At 39.6% G+C, this 21,611-nt stretch overlaps 1 protein-coding gene across 2 annotated transcripts in view; it reads right to left on the bottom strand.

Annotated features, from left to right (window-relative positions):
* DCP1A (decapping mRNA 1A) overlaps nt 1-21,611 on the bottom strand; it is a 49,907-nt gene that overhangs the window by 4,293 nt on the left and 24,003 nt on the right. Inside the window, exons 5-10 of one of the 2 annotated variants that reach the window (XM_077821671.1) lie at nt 19,924-20,062; nt 16,800-16,922; nt 8,257-9,015; nt 5,957-6,022; nt 2,957-3,175; nt 404-2,176 (exon numbers count right to left, since the gene is read on the bottom strand). In XM_077821671.1, coding sequence (XP_077677797.1) covers nt 2,135-2,176; nt 2,957-3,175; nt 5,957-6,022; nt 8,257-9,015; nt 16,800-16,922; nt 19,924-20,062 — 1,348 coding nt within the window. In that variant the 3' untranslated portion in view covers nt 404-2,134. Of the gene's footprint in view, nt 1-403; nt 2,177-2,956; nt 3,176-5,956; nt 6,023-8,256; nt 9,016-16,799; nt 16,923-19,923; nt 20,063-21,611 lie in introns of those variants that run through there. The other variant, XM_077821670.1, reaches the window with a different exon arrangement.

Below are 21,611 nucleotides of genomic sequence, written 5' to 3'. Positions count from 1 at the left end.
TGCACAGGCATCAGAGACTGGGGGAGCATGAGGCTGGGGGCCAGGACTGTAAGATCCGTGATTATACATTTCAAGCCAGAGGTGGGCAAATTACAGCCTGCGGGCCACATCCAGCCAGCGGGACCCTCCTGCCCGGCCCCTGAGCTTCTGGCCCTGGAGGCTAGCCCCCGGCCCCAGTTCTGGGCAGCCGGGCAGTGCAGTTGTAGAGCCGCGGCCTGACCTGGTGCTCTGGGCAGCGTGGCTGTAGCACCGCCAGCCACCGGTGCTCCAGGCAGTGCGGTAAGGGGGCGGGGGGGGGGCGGGGGGGGTTGGATAGAGGGCAGGGGATTTCGGGGTGGTTGTCAGGGGGCAGGGGTGTGGATAGTGGCTGGGGCGGTCAGAAGGCGGGGAACAGGGGGGTTGGATGGGGCAGGGGTCCCGGGGTGGCAGTCAGGGGACAGGGGGTGGTGGATGGGGCAGGAGTCCTGGGGGAGCCATCAGGGCACGAGAAGCAGGGTAGAGGTGGGGTATCGGATAGAAGGTGGGGGCTGGGCCACTCCTGGCTGTTTGGGGAGACTCAGCCTCCCCTAACCGGCCCTCAGGTTAGAAACCTGATGTGGCCCTCAGGCCAAAAAGTTTGCCCGTCCCTGTTTCAAGCAGTCCTAACATCCAGCACAAGTAACACTGCAGGACAACAGCCACCAGTATTCCAGCCCCTGCAATGTGCTAGTAATTTTAAGTGGGTGGAAAAGAATGTGCACTGCAGTCCTGGCCCTGAGTTGGAAGGTACTGTCCCCCAGAACTCCTGCTCACTTCAACCACATCAAGTCCCATTACCCGAGCGTCACAGGGGTGCAGTGAATTTTGCTTTTTGTGCATTTCTGAACAGTACTGACTCCCAAATCCATCTCCAAGCAGTGCCACCAATTATATGAAAATACTTTCTGCAATTACTTACACTTCTAATCTAAGACCAATTTGGAAACCAATGCACAGTGTATTCCTGGTCTAAAATCCTAGATCAGTATATTACCAGGAAACTCAGTATGCTAACTTATATGCAATATTTAAAGCTATTCTATTTTTCTTGGGTTCTAACCATTCAAATGAGATATACTGGTAAACCCTACAACAGACACCTAATCAATCAGCATGAAGATGAATATTCTTCTCCTTCAGCATTATTTTCACTTCAGCCCTTTGTATTCTACTGCAGTCACTATTTATAGTAATCCCCCACTTCTGCTAATTTTGATCAGCATTCAGGTTCCTGTCTAAATACGGCCTATACAGAGTGCACATAAAAAGTACTGCTCCCTTTGGAACTGGAACAGCACAAATAGTGTCCTCAAGATTGCACAGATTTCTGCCTGTAATCTGCCTCCGACAATAAATAAAAATAATAATAAAAGACTGGCTCAGTTTGCAGGTTTTTCCTGGATCAGCAAGTGTTTTTTGTTACAGCTGCAGGTCCTGCAAAAAAAGGCAGGTCATGCAAAAGAACAAAAACAGCCACCAAACTGATCATATGACTTATTATGGGCCCCTTCCAGACCTAACAATTCTATCGCTAGGAGCTAGGTTTCTGTAGTCTTATTTTTAGAGCTGCATTTTGTGTGCAAGACCTGTCGAGATCAGTGTGGAAAGAGTAAGAGAGCCCTAATGTCGCACAAAGTTTTGTGACACTGATGGTAATTTTACAACAGAAAGAGGCTAAATAATCCTCTTGCTATATGGCTCTACAGGAGCAATAGCTCTGTTGTGATTTACTGAGGCCAGGTCTGCATTATATTGGTATAACTCCAACACCAAGGAGCAGGAAAAATCTACATCCCTGAGCAATGTAGTTATACTGACCTTGCCCCCTGCATAGACAGTGCTACGTTGACGGGAGGACTTCTCCCGTCGACACAGCTACCACTTCTTGTGGAGATGGATTAACTATGCCGACAGGAGAAGCTCTCCTGTTGGCACAGTAGCGTCTTCACTGAAGTGCTACAGTGCTGCAATTGCATCAGTGCAGCTGGGCTGCTACAGCATTCTAAGTGTAGACCTGGCCTGAGGAACATTGCAGTAGAAGTTACAAAACAGAATTGCAGCAGAAATATTAATTGAAGCATTAAAACACACTCATTAAAACTTTCTAATTCATTAATCAGAATGCTTGCAGTTTCCATTTCAAGGTGAGTTCATGCCCCTAAAAAAGGAACAAAGAAAAAACTCATCTGTAACTGGAATACTTTGTTAAATAAAAATGTAATGGTCAAGTTACTTCCAGGTTGAGCTATTAATGAAATATATTTTGATTTTACATACACATATTTTTAACTTCTTGCGGGCAAAATCCTGCATCAAATCACCCCTTTCAGCATAAAAACCTACAGAATGGCATAGAGACTCTGCAACTTTTCTCTTTACCCACAAATTCTGCACATCCTGTGAGATTTGCAAGAGGCTAGATTTGCAATACTATAGAGAGGCCTCTGCACAAATCCCCGAGCTCCTTTCTGCACCATGCAGATCCATTGGAGCTGTGCTGCCAAAGACTGCAGGCATGAAGTCCACCCCTGGAATGCCCTTTAAGAGGGAGCTAAGCAGCAGGAGGGGCTCCACAGGAATGTTAAAACATCCTGAAGCTGCATTAACTTTTCTGCAGAGTTTCACAGAGATGTATGTGGATGGAGAAGGAAGAGGTCCAATGCATGTCCCTCGTGGCTTACCCTCAGCTGTTCCCCACCTCATCACTAAACCTGGATCCCAGAGAGGAAGTAAATTGTGCCATCCTGGGAAGGAAGACACCTTGAGTCAAGGGACCATCTCTACACATGGGACCTGTGTGGAATCATCAGGCTCTCAAAAGTGCTGAGCTCTTGTAATGTCTATTGAATCCAATGGGAGTTGCCAGTGCACGGAGTCTCATTACTTGCCTCTGTATTCAGAAAAAACCCAAAGTGGTTTAATCTGATACTGACAGTACCTTTATTAGATGTATTAAGGTTTCCTGGAGCTGAGACCTACTGAGAACAGTAGGAGGCACTGTCTGAATTTCTGTTGCTCCAAGTGTTAGAGGAGAAGAGGAACTGGCTTTATTCTCCATTTCAGTGGATTTTGTAGCTGACTGCTGGAAAACACTAGGAGACAAGAGGATTGAAGGAGTCACTGTAGTTGTGGCTGTAACAAACTGTGGAGGTGCGACCTGCAAAAGAAAGGAAAATAATTAAGCACCATGTACACTGTGGAGAGAAGTGCCTTTATAAGAACCTGGATGAATTAACCATTGTTGCGATATATGTTATCTAAATAGAAATTTAGAGACTGTTTTTATATCAAACTCTGATCAGACAAATACCTATTTGTAAAGACTAATACCTATATCTGTAGATTATGGAAGAGCCTTTACTGCCTTCATAGATAAGACTGCTGCATTTTACCATTTCAACCTATGAGAGGGATGAGAAAAGTGTCTGAAGTTTTCTCTTTACTCTTAGGATGCAGATTAAATGTTTGTTAAGGTCAAATAAATCAGTTAATTAGATTAAGAACTGGGAGGATTTAAAATGGCTCCATTTGAAATCTCACTGCTGGTGTCTGTCTATGCTGCGGATCTTTTGATCATAAATTATTTTTTTTAAACACTTGGCACTTTCGGTAGTTGTACACCTGAAAAAAAATCTCATGCAAAGACAAACTAACATAAATAGAACCATATACAACATGATTTCAAAGATGACAGGATGGAGAAAATAGATTCATTTTCTGGGAAGCATTAGGAACCTCAGGAACCCTAGGGAATTTAGCAGCTCTTCAGGGCACTGCTCCTAGGCATGATCATTATCATACTGAGTTCCTTAAAATGTATACTTCTAACAAGCTGGCTTTTGTAGCATATAAAACACAAAATACCAGTATAGAACATTAAAGCTATACATGCATAAAAGGAAATGCACTGGAGCTTAATTAGTTGAGTCATATCTGTTTGCTTTACAAATATCAAACTTTTAGGAGCTGAACAAGATACAGATTTATCCTCTTTGTAGGCACAATTCTTCTCTGCAATCACTACCCTCTTGTGTTCTTAACTCCGTATAAAGTAAATCAGAGTAGCAAGAACTGAGGGTTTGTCTACACTTACAGCGCTGCAGCTGCGCTACTGTAGCACTTAGTGAAGATGCTACCTATACTTACAGGAGAGCGTTTCCTGTTGACATAGTGCTGTCTACGCCAGGAGTTTGGTCAGTATAACTGCATACCTTCTCCTCAAGTTTAAGAGCCCCCAAAATGTCAGAAGGCTAGATCTGTGTGAGGAGGGTAGGGAAAGCTCACTCTCTCCAGTGATTAATCTGAAGACTCCCTGTCACCTCAGTTTTATATTGAATATACTGATCTACCTGCTTCTTTTGCTTAGGCTTTCTGGATGACCAAAATGTTTGGGATTCATTTTGGCAACATCAGCAGTTTTACCAAAGAAGGAAAGCAGAAATAAATGGCGAAACTCAAATAAGCTTTATACACAAACAAAAAGCTTCCCTTGGAAATTCAAAATCTTCCATTATAAAAAGAAATAGGGCAAAACTATTCACCCTGAATGTTTACATAGAGAGTCATATCAAAAAGGTTAAACCTTGCAAAATATATATATTAAATTCAACATAGTAGGGAAATACCACAGTAAGATTTAATTTAAAATCATCACAGCACATTTAGTCAGTGGCACACCACCAGCACACTAAATTGTCTTTTGAGTCCAAAAGTGATGCTTTTTTTTTTTTTAAAAAAAAACTGTGGGCACACTGCTTAACTGATAATTGACTACTGGCCAATTTACAGACTGCACTGAACTGTGAACAAAGTCATTTTGTTGCCCTCCCGATTAGAGATGAATATGCAACTAAAGCAGCTTTTATATAATGCAAGAGGAATTAGAATGGCATGATTTAGTAATAGTGTTTAAAAGCCTTACCATTCATGATTTTTGTAAAGCCACTAATCAGTTTAGATGCTGCAGGCCACCTCTAAGGACTACATTTCACTGTGCATTTTATTTAGACATAAATAATTAAATAAAAATCATTGGAGGTCAAGTATATTTTAAAAGATATGATCTTGCTTTTAGGCTACTGCTAATTATTTTCTGACTAGATTCTAAAAGTTCCTTTTGATATTATATTGACCTGGATGTTCAAAGGTTATTCTTTTGTGGTTCTAACAATCTGAAAACTGAATCTATAAAAACAGCAAGTGGTGATTACAATGATTACTGCTACCAACTGGCAACAAAACTGTGCTCACAACTAGTTTGTGCTAGAGCACAATATTTTTTGGGACACTGTCCTTCCCTTTTCCTCACACCTATTTGTCCCATCTACCTGTTATGTCTGCCTTGTCTTTCAGACTGTACGCTTTTTGGGGGTAGGGACTATCATTTACCATGTTTGAACAGTGCCCAGCATCCAGAATAGATTGAGGCCCTTAGGTATTACCCCAACATAAACATTAAGTAAAAATAATGATGGAAATATGGAGTTCTCTAGTTACTGCTTCTCAGTTACCACCATCTACAAATGAAAATGCTTTTAAAAACTGCTACTGGTTCAAACAGCACCTAGGATTGGAGAGTCAAGATATATTCTTTCTAGTTCCTGCAACAACACCAGCAATAAAAGATGCTGCAGTCTGCTGCTATTCCTATTCATATTTCACAAAGCAAAAGAGACTAGTTCACTTTCCCATATCACTGCACAGCTAACATGCAGGGAAGAGATCCCCTACTAAAGAGGGGCCATTTTTAGTATATAGTCTCTCTTCTAACCAGAATAGCATTTTTCAAACTTTCAGAGGTGGAAACAGGACTAATGGGCATGTTAATGACTACAGTCTTGTACTTTAGTCTTCAAGATACATGAAATTATTTGCTGTAAAACAGAAAACTTTGACATCAGAAATATTTAATTTGCTGGAGAAAAGTTTATATGCTTACTTGGCTGGCTTTTGGCAAAGCCTTGGGTTGTGAAAATACATCTGGCTCCTTGTGTTGCTGTATGGTCTGCAATTTAAAAAAAAAAAAGTGTGGTACACGTTATTGTCAGCATCTGAATTTCTAGTAGTGTTATCTTCTGTTTTTCCTCCAACTAAATTATATATTTTCTTGGATATTACAAGTCAAGGTCTACAATAAGACAGACATGATATCCAATTCTATGCAGTTTTTTATATTTATATATTCCATAAATGGAGCAAAATAATAGATGAAAACATGTAAAGGCAAGTTGAAAAGATTACAAGATTGAAGTTTACATTTGAAGACTGCAGAATCAGCAACCCTTCAACCATAGTTAAAGAATTCCAAGGACAGGGACTATAGAAGTTAAAGAAGAGAAAAAAAAAGAAAAGAAAAAGAAAAAAGAACTTAAATCTCAGAACCCAGATTTTAAGGTACACTGGAAAACGATGGCAAACCAATCTCAATGAAATGAAGTGCTCAATAAATTTTAGTAGACAAGATAATCAAGTTCACAAAAAAATTCTATTCTATGTTTTGCTAAAAGCTGATGTAAAAATCTCAATATAGAATTGAAATCTGAGAATACTGGAGCTTGCTAAAATTTCAGAAAAAGTATTTTAAATCAGATCTCTGTTTTAGTGATCTGTCTTCCTCACATTTACCACTTGCCTAATTTTTGTGTCATCTACAAACTTTATCAGTGAAGATTTTAGGTTTTCTTCCAGTTCACGAATAAAAATGTTAAAAAGCGCATCAATTAGTTCTTGGTCCTACAGGACCCCACTAGAAACACATTTGCGTGATAATGATTCCCCGTTTACAGTCACATCTTGATGAAGTGCATCAGTAAAGTAAAACCAAGAGAACACCATAAATGTTTTGTAAATATATCTGCTTAATCTACATAAATGCTAAAAACACAAGACTAAAATTCTGGATGACTCCGTAAGTAGGTACAAGAGAAAATCCATCTGTTTAGAAGGAAGATCAACTATACCTTGTTCAGTTTAATTAACACGACCATATAAGTAGCTAACAGCATGCAATAGCACTCACAAGTGGAAAAAATGGTGAGTTTGCACCAAACCAAACCACAGCTACACACAACAGCATTGCACATCCAAGCTGTCTCTCAAAACCTTTTGTGCTTACATTTATATCTGGGTATCAGCCTCCATACACGGAAAAGGCTCACTACTCTTAATTGGGTCTCAGAAAAAAAGTTTAGCAATAAAATTCTGGAAATAAGGCTAAGAGGAAACATCAGTGACCTCAAGGTCGTCTACATAAGATGTAGATCAAAAACGATTGTCCGTTCAACTGGACAACCAATAGCCTCTCAGAGGTATTACCATAGATTCACAAACAAGGAATTACGTCCAAAACAGGAATGGTGAAGCACTTCGAAGGAATGACAAAAGGGGAAACTGAAGACAGGACAATCATATTAAGTTTATACCTTCATAAACCCTTGACTGGAACTTGTTATTGACTTCTGCAGCACTTCTACAGAACTATCTAGGAAGGAAATCTGTGACAACACACCTTTTATTCCACATATCAGGAATGCACACCATCAACATTCAGTAGCATTTTCGCAATTATAGACACTGGTGGACTACTTGCAGCATACTTGTCCATGGTGATAGCAGCCTGATTAACTGTTCTTCTACAAACAACTCTATCATTTATGATAGCTGAAAATTATAGGGGGAGAATAGCGACTATTGGCAGAATTTAACTGTCAAATGTGCTCTGCCTGTCAACTCTCACCTACAAATAGTTGAAATCCAGTGTAACTTCTTGGCCATTTAGCAAGCCACTAATATATCCACATATCCTGAGAAGTGCGATGGAGAATTAAGAATCTCCCTCAACACAGAAGAGAATTCTGCAGAAGGAATACTTTCAAATTCAGTTGGAAACTTTACAAATGGTATGTGATTAAAAACAAAACTAGAATATCTCAGAAGTCCATGCCACGTCAAAGTTATAAATTCTGTTGGCATGACAGAGAGCTACACTGACATGGCTCTGAGAAAGCTGCCACCTAAGTCAGTTAGAAAAATTTCAAATTATTAACCAACATTTTAATGAGAAAGCAGAAGAGAGCAGATTTCTCATCTAGAAGTATTGTAACAAATCATCTAATGCTTACAGTAAAACCCTTAGAGTTAAAAGCTAATTTCTAAGGAAGTTCAAATTTAAAGGACAAAGCATTTGTTGCCTGGCAATATTTTAAAAGAAATAGAAACATATATAAAACCATAGAATACCTGAAGTGGTGTGATTATTTTGCTACTCAGTGATGCTGGTTTGGTGTGGGATTCTTTGAAGCTTTCTGGTGTTGCAAGCTGGCTAACTGTGGATGAAATGCTAGGTGCCATGGTAGTTTTACTAAGAGACTGTTGTATTTGGTCCTGCTGTGGGGTCAACCTGAGTTTCTGGAGAAGGTCAACATTTGGAAGGTGTGTATTTGAAGCATTTCCTGTATTAGTTGCTGCCAAAGGTGCTATGAACTGGTTTTGGCCAGCAATTAGGTTTTGTGGCGTGTGATTCACATCAGATGGTGTCTGATTCATAAGTGGGGACATCTGTTTAGCAGCTTGATGCATAACTTGCATTATATTACTGTTTGAGTTTAGGTTGGGAAGTATCTGAGCAGAAGGAGCTTCTGTTGTTGAGGCTGAATTAAGAATAGGGCTTAACTGAACTGTATAGTTTGAAACATTCTTTACGTCAGGCTGCAAAACTGAAGCTGGAGCAATCAGCATGGGTGTTACACGCTCTTGCTGATTCAAAGTACTGCCATTGTTTTTGACACTTGTACTCTCTGGTTTCCGCAATGGTTGGTGTGTCACTGCTGATTGCTCAAGTGAAAAAGGTAAGAATAAGTTGTGCTCTCTGCCTGTAGTGTCAGCTTGCAACTTCTCCATTCTGTCTGGATTGGGATATGAAACTGTTGGTTGTTCCCTTGGCAAGGAGGTTCCAAATAATTCTTCCACTGTCAGATGTTTGTGCGTTGATTGGAATGGCTAGAAAAAGGGAGAAAAGAAAGTGTTCAGAGAACTGGTGAAAAAATAAAATACATCCCCTGTCCCACACACAGAAGCTGTTACAGCATTCAGAACAACACAGTTGGGAAGAATACTTTCTGAAACAGAAAGTCAAGGTGAGTGAGGTAACATCTTTTATTGGACTAACTTATGTTGGTGAGAGACACAAGCTTTTGAGCTTACACAGAAAGCAGTAGTTTACTATGTGTGCAAGAATTTCAGAGCTTGCTATCTCACCCACCTGAATATACCAACTGTAAATTAATCACAAAGCCATTATATGGATCCAGGTTGTAGGTACTGTTGTACTGCCACAGAGCTAATTAACTCAGTGACTCCCTTACGCTATACACTACAGCATAAACTCAACAAAAAGACAATCACTCTATCGACATACAATGTGTTAATCAATTGACAGCATCATAGCTGCCTTGAATGGCAGAGTATTCAAGATCTGTCAGATACTGCATACTTAGACTTGCATGCCAAAACAGGTGGTAAATGGAATATAAAAATCAGTGCACAACAACATGGCTCATAATCAGTCTTTTTGGGTATAATAATTTATACCAGATATTCAATTAGTTGAATGACACCAACTTTCACCACATGATCTTGAAGCATTTTAAGTAGGTGGCAGTATAAGAACAAAGGTAGTTTCAGGAACCCAGGATCCATGTAACGAAAGAAGAACAGGAGTGAGGGGTGCAAGCTCTGGGAGGCAGTTTGGGTGTAGGAGGGGGCTCTGGGCTGGGATACGGGTTTGGGGTCTGTAAGGGGGTGTGAGGTCTGGGAGGGAACTCTGGGCTGGGGTGCAGGAGAGAGTGTGTGGTACAGGCTCCGGCTGGTAAGCGCTTACCACAGGCGGCTCCCGGCTGGCGGAATAGCAGGACTCAGGCAAGCTACCTGCCTGCTATGGCCCCATACTGCTCTTGGAAATCTCTGCATGCAGCCCCTGTGGGTGGGAGCAGCAGGTCTCCGTGCACTGCTCGCGCCTGCAAGTGGGAACCGGCCAATGGGGACAGTGCTGGGGGAGGGGGCAGTGTGCGGAGCTGCCTCACCTCTCCCCTACTTCCCAGGGCCACAGAGATGTGCCAGCAGCTAGCCTCTGAGCCCCAATGTGCTGCCAGACTTTTAGCAGCCTGGAGATCACGATCGACTGGCCGAGACTCCAGGATTGGCCAGTCGATCGCGATTGATGGGTTGGTGACCACTCATCTACTTTCACATGACATTACCTGCAGCAACAAAATTGACAGTGTAACAACTTAAAAGGTTTCTGTATTAAATAAACAAACCTTTTTTGGTAAACAAAAAAGATATGAATGGCCTAAATATGCAAGCTGTATCCATTCCAAAGGGACCTTGTGTGTGTACATTTAATAAGTTTTCCTATCTCTTTTATTATTTTTAATTAAAACAAGCCAATTATACAAACTAAAAACACACCACCATTAGTGTTAGCATTACATATTACTTTGATCACTTATAATTGTGCAATGCACTTTGGAGGAAACAGACTGCATTGGTTCAGATGAGTTTCACGATTGAAATTTCAGACACCACAAAAAGTGAAGGTCATCAATAAATAAATGGATTAAAAGGTGGGAGGGGAAGATGGAGGAAGCAGAAGGGTTACAACAATAGGATTAAGCAGTTAGACAGTAAGGCATATACACATCTTGATGGTTCTGTTATATTAGATTTTTAATTTTTTTTAAAAACCCTTCTTGTAGGCAACATGACAGATATTGTGACAAGTGAACTCCAGGAATTTCCAAGTATAGCCTGATACTTAAACCAGATTTTTTTTTTTTAAATGTACCTCTGAGTTATGACCTGAGTGCTATTAACTTCAGTTTTTTTACTATGTAAAAGAATGTTCACTGAAGAACAAAATACTCTGAAGGTAATTAAATATCTTATACAAAATTAATGTGACAAGCATCTTCTTGTTTAAATCAAAGAACCCTGGAACAGCAAGCTTAGGCCCACCTATATTATGCTGCATGACTGGGTTGTCATAATACTTTTTACTATCTTAAGGGATTTCCTATATTTAAAATTTTGCTTTGTTACTTTTAAACATAATAATGTTAAATACAAGTTGTTTAATATTAGCAAAAAAGGAAGAGCATGGTCAATTACCAGTTATAGTATAATTTGTTTTCATTCTCCAGTGCAACACACATGGAAAATATTGTACTCTCTATTGACTTTATTTTCCATTTGGCAAATGTTTTAACTTTGTGTGCTTCTAATAGAAAATGGCTGCCTTTTAATTAGTTTAAAAGCAACTGAAAAGCTAAGAATTCTTTACACTGGAGTAGTAGTAGCAGGGACATTAGCAAGGCATTCAAAGTGATGAAGGTTATAAGGAAAATAAATCAAGTCACACATTCTCAGCTGTCCTATAAAAGGAACCCAAAATTAAAGTGCAGATTAGTTAGAACAAAGAAAAGGATGGATGTGATAGTGTCTTCTAAAAGCTGTATCCACAATAGGGCAAAGAGTACAGAGCATTTGGGAATTAGGTCCCAACTATGCAGTCCGTCTATCAGCCTAGTCAGTAGAAAGAAAAGGAGTACTTGTGGCACCTTAGAGACTAACGAATTTATTTGAGCATGAGCTTTCGTGAGCTACAGCTCACTTCATCAGATGCAACTGTGATGTAGCTCACGAAAGCTCATGCTCAAATAAATTCGTTAGTCTCTAAGGTGCCACAAGTACTCCTTTTCTTTCTGCGAATACAGACTAACACGGCTGTTACTCTGCAGCCTAGTCAGTGTTACTTTTAATAAATGTAAGTAAAAATTACAAAAGAATCATATTACCATTGTCACTTGGCCCAAGTGCATCATTTAGGGGAAAAAAAAAGACTACATTGCTTAAATCAACAGAAAGATCGATACAAGCATTTTTTCCTCTGGCTAACTGAGGAAACGCATAAGGAATTCATACTTCCACCAGACAGTGCCCTGCCAGCAGCACCCAGAAATTCAAATCTAGGACTGTTAGCAAGAATATGCAAGCTGACGTCACATATTTCTTTGACAGGGTAACAAGCCTTGTGAATGGGGGGAAGCAGTAGACATGGTGTATCTTGACTTCAGCAAGGCTTTTGATACTGTCTCACATGACCTTCTCATAAACAAACTAAGGAAATGTAACCTAGATGGAGCTACTATAAAGTGGGTGCATAACTGGTTGGAAAATCATTTCCAGAGAGTAGTTATCAGTGGCTCACAGTAATGGTGGAAGGGCATAACGCGTGGAGTCCCACAGGGATCAGTTCTCGGTCCGCTTCTGTTCAAGATCTTCATTAATTATTTAGATAATAGCATAGAGAGTACACCTATAAAGTTTGCGCATGATACCAAGCTGGGAGGGGTTGCAAGTGCTTTGAAGGATAGGATTATAATTCAAAATGATCTAGACAAACTGAAGAAATGGTCTGAAGTAAATAGGATGAAATTCAATAAGGACAAATGCAAAGTACTCCACTTAGGAAGGAATAATCAGTTGCACACATACATAATGGGAAATGACTGCCTAGGCAGGAGTACTGCAAAAAGTGACCTGGGGGTTATAGTGGACCACAAGCTAAATATGAGTCAACAGTGTAACACTGTTGCAAAATAAGCGAACATCATTCTGGATGTATTAGCAGGAGTGTTGTAAGCAAGACACGAGAAGTAATTTTTCCACTCTATTCAGCACTGATTAAGCCTCAACTGGAGTATTGTGTCCAGTTCTGGGTGCCACATTTCAGGAAGGATGTGGACAAATTGGCGAAAGTCCAGAGAAGAGCAACAAAAATGAATAAAGGTCTAGAAAACATGACCTATGAGGGAAGATCGAAAAAACTGAGTTTGTTTAGTCTGGTAAAGAGAAGACTGAGAGGGGACATGATAACAGTTTTCAAGTACATAAAAGGTTGTTACAAGGAGGAGGGAGAAAAAATTAAGGTTCTTCTTAACCTCGGAGGATAGGACAAGAAGCAATGGGCTTAGTTGTAGCAAGGAAGGGTTAGGTTGGACATTAGGAAAAACTTCCTAACTGTCAGGGTGGTTAAGCACTGGAATAAACTGCCTAGGGAGGCTGTGGAATCTCCATCATTGGAGGTTTTTAAGAGCAGGTTAGACAAACACCTGTCAGGGATGATCCAGATAATACTTAGTCCTGCCATGAGTGCAGGGGGCTGGACCAGATGACCTCTCGAGGTCCCTTTCTGTCCTATGATTCTATGAAGTGGCACCCAGGTTCCAAACCACACAGGGCTTTAGAAATCAATGTCAACAGCCTGAAATATATCAGTTATTTCCCGGCTTCTGGGTGCAATATTCAGAATGTGCAATGATTACCATTGCCACCCAAGCAGACATACAAGAGACAATAATTGAGAGCCCTATCTATCTTTGGGTTTACTCTGGCTTCTAGACTGCAGGAGTCCCAAGATGATGAGAATGAGGGCTGGGCAGTCGGCCATTCTGTTCAGGATACCACTTGGTCTCCAGCACTATCCCACTGCATGGCTCAGAGTTGAAGAGCTGCTCATTGGGCAAGGAATTCCTCCTGTAAGTGAGCTCCCCACCTCTTGTGTATTTCTCTCTCTATTCTGAGGCCTGTTCTCTGTGCTGGGACCAGGAAGGGTTTAATTAAGAGGAGTAAGGGGAGGAGAAGGATAAGATCAGTCCCTTTAAATATGAAAAGTTCACAAATCTTTTCTGAGCGATCCTCTACAGTCCTCAAATACTGGGTCATTGCAAAGGAAGGAGCTCCTGTCTAAGCGTAGGTGACCATAACCTTCTCCATCCACATCCATCACCTCAAATGCTGTTGGAGAAGACTCTCACCTCCACTTTGGGGTTGTGAACAATTTCCTGGCTGAGATGGGTTTCAGAGTTGTCAACAAGATAGTAGGTTCTCTCACTGGGCTATATCATCCCTTTGCACTCTTTCCCCTTGGCTCAACAACAAGCCAATCTGGTCACCAAATTTATTAGGGGCTGAGTCCTCTCCACAGTAGCATGTTCAGTGCATCTCCTAAAGCCACTTCAAAGAGCCCAACTGCCATACATGGCAGGGGGATGGGAGGGCAGGTTTAATAAAATGCAAGAGACCAAAACTGACATTATGGAGAGAATGAAAGAGATCCTTGAAAGGGACAGGACTCTTCAATGGCACAGAGCTAAACTCCTGTGGGCCAACAGCTGCAGAACTAAATCCAAACTGTATAGAATTCCAATTGAGCAAAGGCTTTTTAGAGTGCTTCGATCAATGAATCTGAAACCTTTGTTTTGATAGTCATTTATTTTAGAAGTTACTAGTTCTGTTGATTTGTTGGAACACTCCACATAACTGATTTCCTTGCTTAATTGCTGAGATACAGAGCTTTTGAGGAACTTCAAAGTACTTTAGGGCAGCTAGATTTTTTTTTAAACCATGTCAGAAGTATTTCTTTGTTGTGGATTAATAAATGTTATACAGATAAATTACACAAGTTTGGATTTTTTGTTTTGGGGTGGGGTTTTTATTGGAGGGGGTGTAGTATGAATTTTGCAAATAGCTAATATTTTGAACGCAGTTTTAAAGATTTTTTTTATCTTACCCTTTACAGCAGGGGTGGGGAACCTTTTTTCTATCAGGGGCCACTGACCCAAAGAAAAAAATCTGTCACGGGCCACACACAGCCCTGCGGGGGGTGTGGAGGCTCAGGGCTTCCCCTAGGCTCTGGGGTGGGGCCAGAAATGAGGGGTTCAGGGTGTGGGAGTGGGCTCAGGGCTGGGGGTTAGGGTGCGGGTTCCAGCTGGGCGTCGCTTACCTCAGGTGGTTCACAGTTGGCAGCAGGGCTAAGGCAGACTCTCCCCCTGCCCTGGCCCCACTCCACTCCTGGAAGCTGCCACGATGTGGCCAGGCAGCGCTGCACAGCGCGCCTGTGGGCGGAGGTAGGTGCACATGGACTAGGAGCTTTCTTGATCGCCCCTGCATTTAGGGGCTGCAGCCAACTGACTGGCCTGGCACCCTAGCTTCCCCCTGCAGTGGGGCAAGCCGGCAAGCCTGTGGGGGTGAGGGGGGGCCAGGCACAGAGGCTCAGGGCTTCTGGCCCGCACTTCAGAGACTTGCCATGGGCCAGATGAAATTAAGCAGGGGGCCGGATCCAGCCCATGAGCCGGAATTTCCCCACCCCTGCTTTAAAGTATGAAAAACCTGGCCCTTCTGAATTTTTCATTTAAAATGATTTTACTCATTGGAGATGGAACTGTTCCTTACTCTCCCTTCATTTGTGCAGATGCTTCTCTAGATTAATAAAAATAAAAAAAATCAAGGTTTCTCATGTATTGTTGATTGCATCTGTACCTCTATTTAGCTGCTTTTAGTCATTTCCACCACCAACACTAGAACTGGTTGCAATCTTTTATGTAATAACTAGACTAAAGGTTTCTAAAATCTCTGATCTATAAATCTTTCAATATTCAGTTTAAAAGGTTTTATTAAAGTGAGTCTAATAAAATATATCTAGTCTCAACTGCTCTATAAAAAAACTCCTTCCCCACCTCCCCCAAGAATTACTGTTACAAAGCAATTTGCATACGTGTTTGCTTTTGGATTTATTTTGTAAATATTAAGCTGCCTTCCTAATTACAGTCATTCCTCCAAAGATGTCAAACTACAGAAACTGTAAAGCAATCTATATATTTCATTTACAAATTTAAAAGTGCAAAAAAAGAATACTTGGGTTTTTGTTTTTTTTTTTGTATAAAGATATGACAGAATACAGACATACCAGGGAATTAAAACTAGCCAATTACTAAGCCAAATTGCTAAAGGACATTTTTTTGAAGTTAAGTATTACTTAATGCTTAAGAATTACTTTTTTGCCTCCACTAGGTGGCATTATTAGTAGGCACAACTTATTGATATATTGTGTGGCATCTAATTACAGCATTAGAATTGTTTTAACTGAATCTTCTCTGAAGTAGGAAGCTATATGACTTCATTGTGGGTGAATGCCTATGAGCAAATTTAGTCAGTTATTTATCTTCTGACAATAGCCATGCTACAAAATATCCAGTGATGCTGCAGAAAGGAATCAGAAAGGAAACCGGTTTTGAACCATGGGAAACTTCTGTCAGAGAGAAACTGCAAATTAAGAAATGCGTTTAAATTAGGATATTTTGCTAAAGTTTCCCATCACTGTTGACACAGTTTAAAACTCTATTGGTAGGAGCAACAGTGGATCATTCACATAGAAAAAAATCTCTGGCCAGCTGTTGGTTTTTAAGCATGTCTTCTAACCCTGTTCAGAGCAGGTCTAGTAGACACATTACTTAAAATACTTGTAGCCACTAATCCCTTGGGTCAGATCCTTAGCTTGTGTAAACTATCATAACTCCACTGATTTCAAGGGAGTTGTGATCATTTATACCAGTTCAGGATCTCGCCCTTTGTCCGTACTAGCGCTATTACCAATGGAAATAAACAGCAGTAATAATGTTGGGGAATTTTTAGAAAAAGTTTCCGAATATAGAAAAGAGGTTGTATTTTTCAAAAGGACACAGATCTCTAACAGTCATTAGGTTTAGGAGCGCACACATCTTGGCATTTTTAGATTTTTTTTTAAACTGAAGTGTAAACATACCTTTTGTGCTGCAGAAGTCCTGGAAAAAATCTCACTTGTGTAGAACATGTTGTATTTCTATTACTGATGATAAAATATTAGTAAAGGATTGTTACTTTATTTAAGTTTGGATTGAACATACCTGGTCTTGCATTTGTAACGTTGAAGATGTTTGTTCTGAAGTCTCCATGCTTTCTGTCTTCGTGGGATTTTCATTTTGCTGCATTCCAGAACTTGATATAATACTTAAGTCACTGATCTGAGTCTAAAAAAGAAAATATTTACATAAATACATCTGTTTTCTATCCTTACTCCAGCAGCACAATTGCTGTAATTCCGTCTGCACTTCCTTTTCCACTCTTATATATACAGAATGTAGATCTTGTTGATTTTTATAAGTTCATAAGTTTTAAATAAAATGAGACAGTGACATTCACCATATTAAATCTACGAGCTGTGCTCACTATTATTTTGTTGTTCTCTTACTGGGAAATTTACAGGACTTCAGTTTCATATTTTTTCCCTACTTAATAGAAACATGTTCAATTTATAAAAAGGTGCCAATCATGTAAACTACGGACACTAGCTGTAAACAATAAAATCTGCTACACTTCATTACTGCAAGAATTTACACCACATACAAATTACGCTTCAAGGATTTGTACACGTTCATTCACTGGAAAAAGGACTAGTTATCTATGTTATCTCTATTGTAGTTATTTAAATGTGCAAGCGCATTAATGGAGGAACAAATTAACACTTGTAAAATACAAGGCAAGGAGAACACAGAAAATCAGGAAATTAGCTGAGGCTACGGATCCCATGTTGTTTAGAGATGTTAGATAAATGTCCCAACTGTAATACAGTAAGATAATAGTCAACTTCATGATTCAAGTGGCTTTTCACTTGAGTATTGTTTATGATGCATTTATTTCAAAAGCTGAAATTGATGCAACTTACTATAAGAACTTCAGCTTATATAGCACCTTATCCTAAGATATCTCTAAACACCAGCATCATCAAGTGATGTCAGCATAAAACAGGGGAATGTTCTTGTTACTTAACTGCTGAAGCTGCAAGGCCAGCAAATGGCATCTTACAGTTCATTTTGGGGGTTTCTGAAAGGGCTATGAGCTATGGGCTTTTTTTGTTTTTAAAATTTCTCAGTAACTGAGCAAAACAAAACAAAGACTACATATTTAGATTCCAGGACATTTCTCCCCGACTCCTATCAGCTTCTAACATTTAAGTAGTAACATACATTAGACCTAAAGTCCTTGACTGTTTTGTGGTTTATAAATGAGATTTAGAAGTGTGGCTTTTTTTCACTGTCATCAAAGGATTGGCTATAATACACTTCATTATCTCCCAGAAAGGGAGAAGGAACAAACCAAACCAAACCCCAACCAACAAAAAGCATCCACCCACTTGATACAAAAATCTCGGAATTCATTCATTTTCACATATGGACTTGATGTAGAGCGTACTTGGAGGATTAAACTGATTTAGAATCCTAGATTAAATCACTCGGGCCTTTATAAATATCTTTTTCGCTCTCCCTCTGTCCCCTTCTCATACTGACTCTCTGCCAATCTCATGTGAGCTGCACACAAGGATTACTGTATGATCCATCTGGAACGTACTAGGCAGATAATTACACATGAATTTGTGTTTCAGTATTTAAGAGCAGAAAGTACTTATCAACTTGAGTGCCGCAGAAGAATTGGTAAAGAAATAAGACTGCATATTCTCCCAAGAAACACTCTTCTTTACAGCAAATATGTTTACTTAAATTACACAGCATCAGTGTGGAAATACATGGTCAAAAGAATAAAGAGAAAGACTCTATAATTAAATAATTGCAGACATGTCAATCTATGCCACAAGAGGTTTCCTTCTAAAACTAATGTGGTCATTCTTTTATTAATCCCACATCTTGAACTAGCTCAATTTTGCTTATCTGGGAAAATTTGACACAAACAAATACACAAGAGTGGAAAACCATGGGATTATCCTTGGCTCTGATTCACTTTATAGCTTGACACAAAATCAAAGAAAGCAATGAAACTAAACACTAATTACTATTTTAAAAGATTTTTTTTTAAATAGTAGTCACAACTAATATGAGAGAATGTCACTTAGCAAATTAAATAAAACATAACATCCACAAGTGTTTAAAATCATATGTATTTTTATAGAGAAGTTTATAAAAAATTGCAAACATGCAATTGGCAAAAGCAAATTTGATATCAGATTGGCTGAAAATTGTAAAAGGAGAGACTGGTCTCATACATATAGCATCAAACATGTCAAACCCTATATTATTCGGAAATGCTTTGTTTTTAAATACATCAGAGGTTTTTAGTTTTAATTTAATTTAATTGCAGCAAGTCATTTCAGGCTATACAACATGCCTAAATCACAGTTCAGGGGTCGGTAAAGGCCCTTGGTCTTTTGCCTCATGATTCAACACCACTTACGCTATTTAAATTTGGACCTGCAATGCACATCCTATCATGATTCATGTCTCAATCAATCCATCTCTTCCCGTGAATTTGAGTACGGGGAAAAAAATGCAGACTGAAATACAGTGCAGAACATGTTCAATTAACAGAATCTCTTGAGAATATTTAATTTTTTGCAATACACATTTATGACTATATTTAATACAAGTCTTCTTCAGTGCTCATTTCTCCCGAGCTGCTCATGATATATCTTTGTTACCAAAGACTATGAATACTGTCAAAGAGATAAGACAGCGGATTAATACTCTGTATCGTGTGTTTAATCTCATTTATCTCAATTTCAGAAAAGAACAGAATCAGAATATTACAAATTTAATTTTTATTTCCTAATGTCCAGTTTTAAAATTATATGTGAAATACTAGATCTTAAAAAAAATATAGTGTACTCCTCCGGCGGGCACCTCAATCTACAATTTAATACAAGTGTTACTTAAGCATCTCACTTTAGTAAGTATCTTGCTATTGTAAGAAAAAAGGAACCTCAAGAAGTGAATGCAATTAATTTGAACTATACAGTATTACTGAAGAAGTCTGATACAGGTTATAATACTTATGTATAAAACTGCCCGACTACACTTTGCTCCAACTCTCACTGAAGTCAAAGGCAAAGCTCCATTTGATTTCAGTGAGATCTACATTAGGTCCTTAAATCAAAAGGAGTACTTGGACTAGTTTTACATTACTAATATAGATAATCCTCTAATGCATTCCCCCACCCCCCCAACAAAAAAGTTTCCTTACTCGTTCATATTCATCCTTGGCTTTGCTAAGCATTTCTAGGATATCAATGGGTTTGTTTTCACTGCAACCATTAGTTCTGCTGGGACTCTTTCTGTCATGTGAAACTTGCTGAGATCTTTGAGCTTCTTGTTGTACCACTCTATAACGGGGAAGAGAAGAGAGAAAAGAAACTGGATTTCAAAAAAATGTTATTTGGAATGAATCTGTCATACAGAATGCAGCAGTAAATGGATACACTACTATTTATGAATAAATTTTGTACTGTGTGAATAAAAAAACAAATAAGTCATTGATCAGAGCTATGCATTTGCGAACAAATCTCTATAGTCCATCTGACAGTTTGACTATTTTATGATTAACATCCAACCCAGACTGCCCTGGTCTGTGTCCCACAAAATTTTTCTGCAATATGAACTGCCTCTGCATAACTATCACATTTAGAAGTTTTTTTACAATAAAATAAATTTGTAGATACCTAAACATGGATTATACAAAGAACACATGTATTACATTGTAAACTGAGTAGCATGGTTTCTCTGTCTTCACTGACTAATGTACAGCCTCTCCATTTCTGGCCACATCACCACTAAAATGTGTGCCCGGCTACACTTAGGATAGGTCTACACTGCAATTAAAAACCTGAAGCTGTCCTATGCCAACTGATTTGGACTCGCGGGGCTTGGACTAAGGGGCTGTTTAATAGCAGTATACATGTTCAGGTTTGGTCTGGAGCCAAGGCTGTAAGACCCTAAGAGGTGGGAGGGTCTAAAAGTTCAGGCTTGTGCACACCGCAACTAAACCACCACACAGACGGAGTCCGAGTCAGTTAGCATGGGCCAGACATGGGTGTCTAACTGCAGCATAGACATACCCTTAAGGATCTGGTCTGCTGTGAAAACACATACACTGGGGAAGGCAGCTGGCTGCCACTGGATGGCGTCATTATAAAGACTCTTCAGTGCCTGTCATAAATATAAAGGGAAGGGTAAACACCTTTAAAATCCCTCCTGGCCAGAGGAAAAACCCTTTCACCTGTAAAGGAAGAAAGAAACCCTTTCACCTGTAAGAAGCTAGGATAACCTCGCTGGCAGCTGATCAAAATGACCAATGAAGATACAAGATACTTTCAAAGCTGGAGGGGGGGAGAAACAAAGGCTCTCTCTGTCTGTGTGATGCTTTTGCCGGGAACACAAAAGGAATGGAGTCTTAGAACTTTAGTAAGTAATGTAGCTAGATATGCGTTAGATTCTGTTTTGTTTAAATGGCTGATAAAATAAGCTGTGCAGAATGGAATGTATATTCCTGTTTTGTGTCTTTTTGTAACTTAAGGTTTTGCCTAGAGGGATTCTCTATGTTTTGAATCTGATTACTCTGTAAGGTATTTACCATCCTGATTTTACAGAGGTGATTCTTTTACTTTTTTTTCTTCAATTAAAATTCTTCTTCTAAGAACCTGATTGCTTTTTTCATTGTTCTTAAGATCCAAGGGTTTGGGTCTGTGTTCACCTATGCAAATTGGTGAGGATTTTTATCAAGCCTTCCCCAGGAAAGGGGGTGTAGGGTTTGGGGAGGATTTTGGGGGGAAAAGACGTTTTCAAGCGGGCTCTTTCCCTGTTATATATTTGTTAGACGCTTGGTGGTGGCAGCAATAAAGTCCAAGGGCAAAAGTTAAAATAGTTTGTACCTCG

This window comes from Eretmochelys imbricata, chromosome 7, assembly GCF_965152235.1.
Source record: "Eretmochelys imbricata isolate rEreImb1 chromosome 7, rEreImb1.hap1, whole genome shotgun sequence".
NCBI lineage: Eukaryota > Metazoa > Chordata > Testudines > Cheloniidae > Eretmochelys > Eretmochelys imbricata.
Note: the sequence above shows the minus strand (reverse complement) of the source record. Positions and strands in the feature narration are given on the sequence as shown.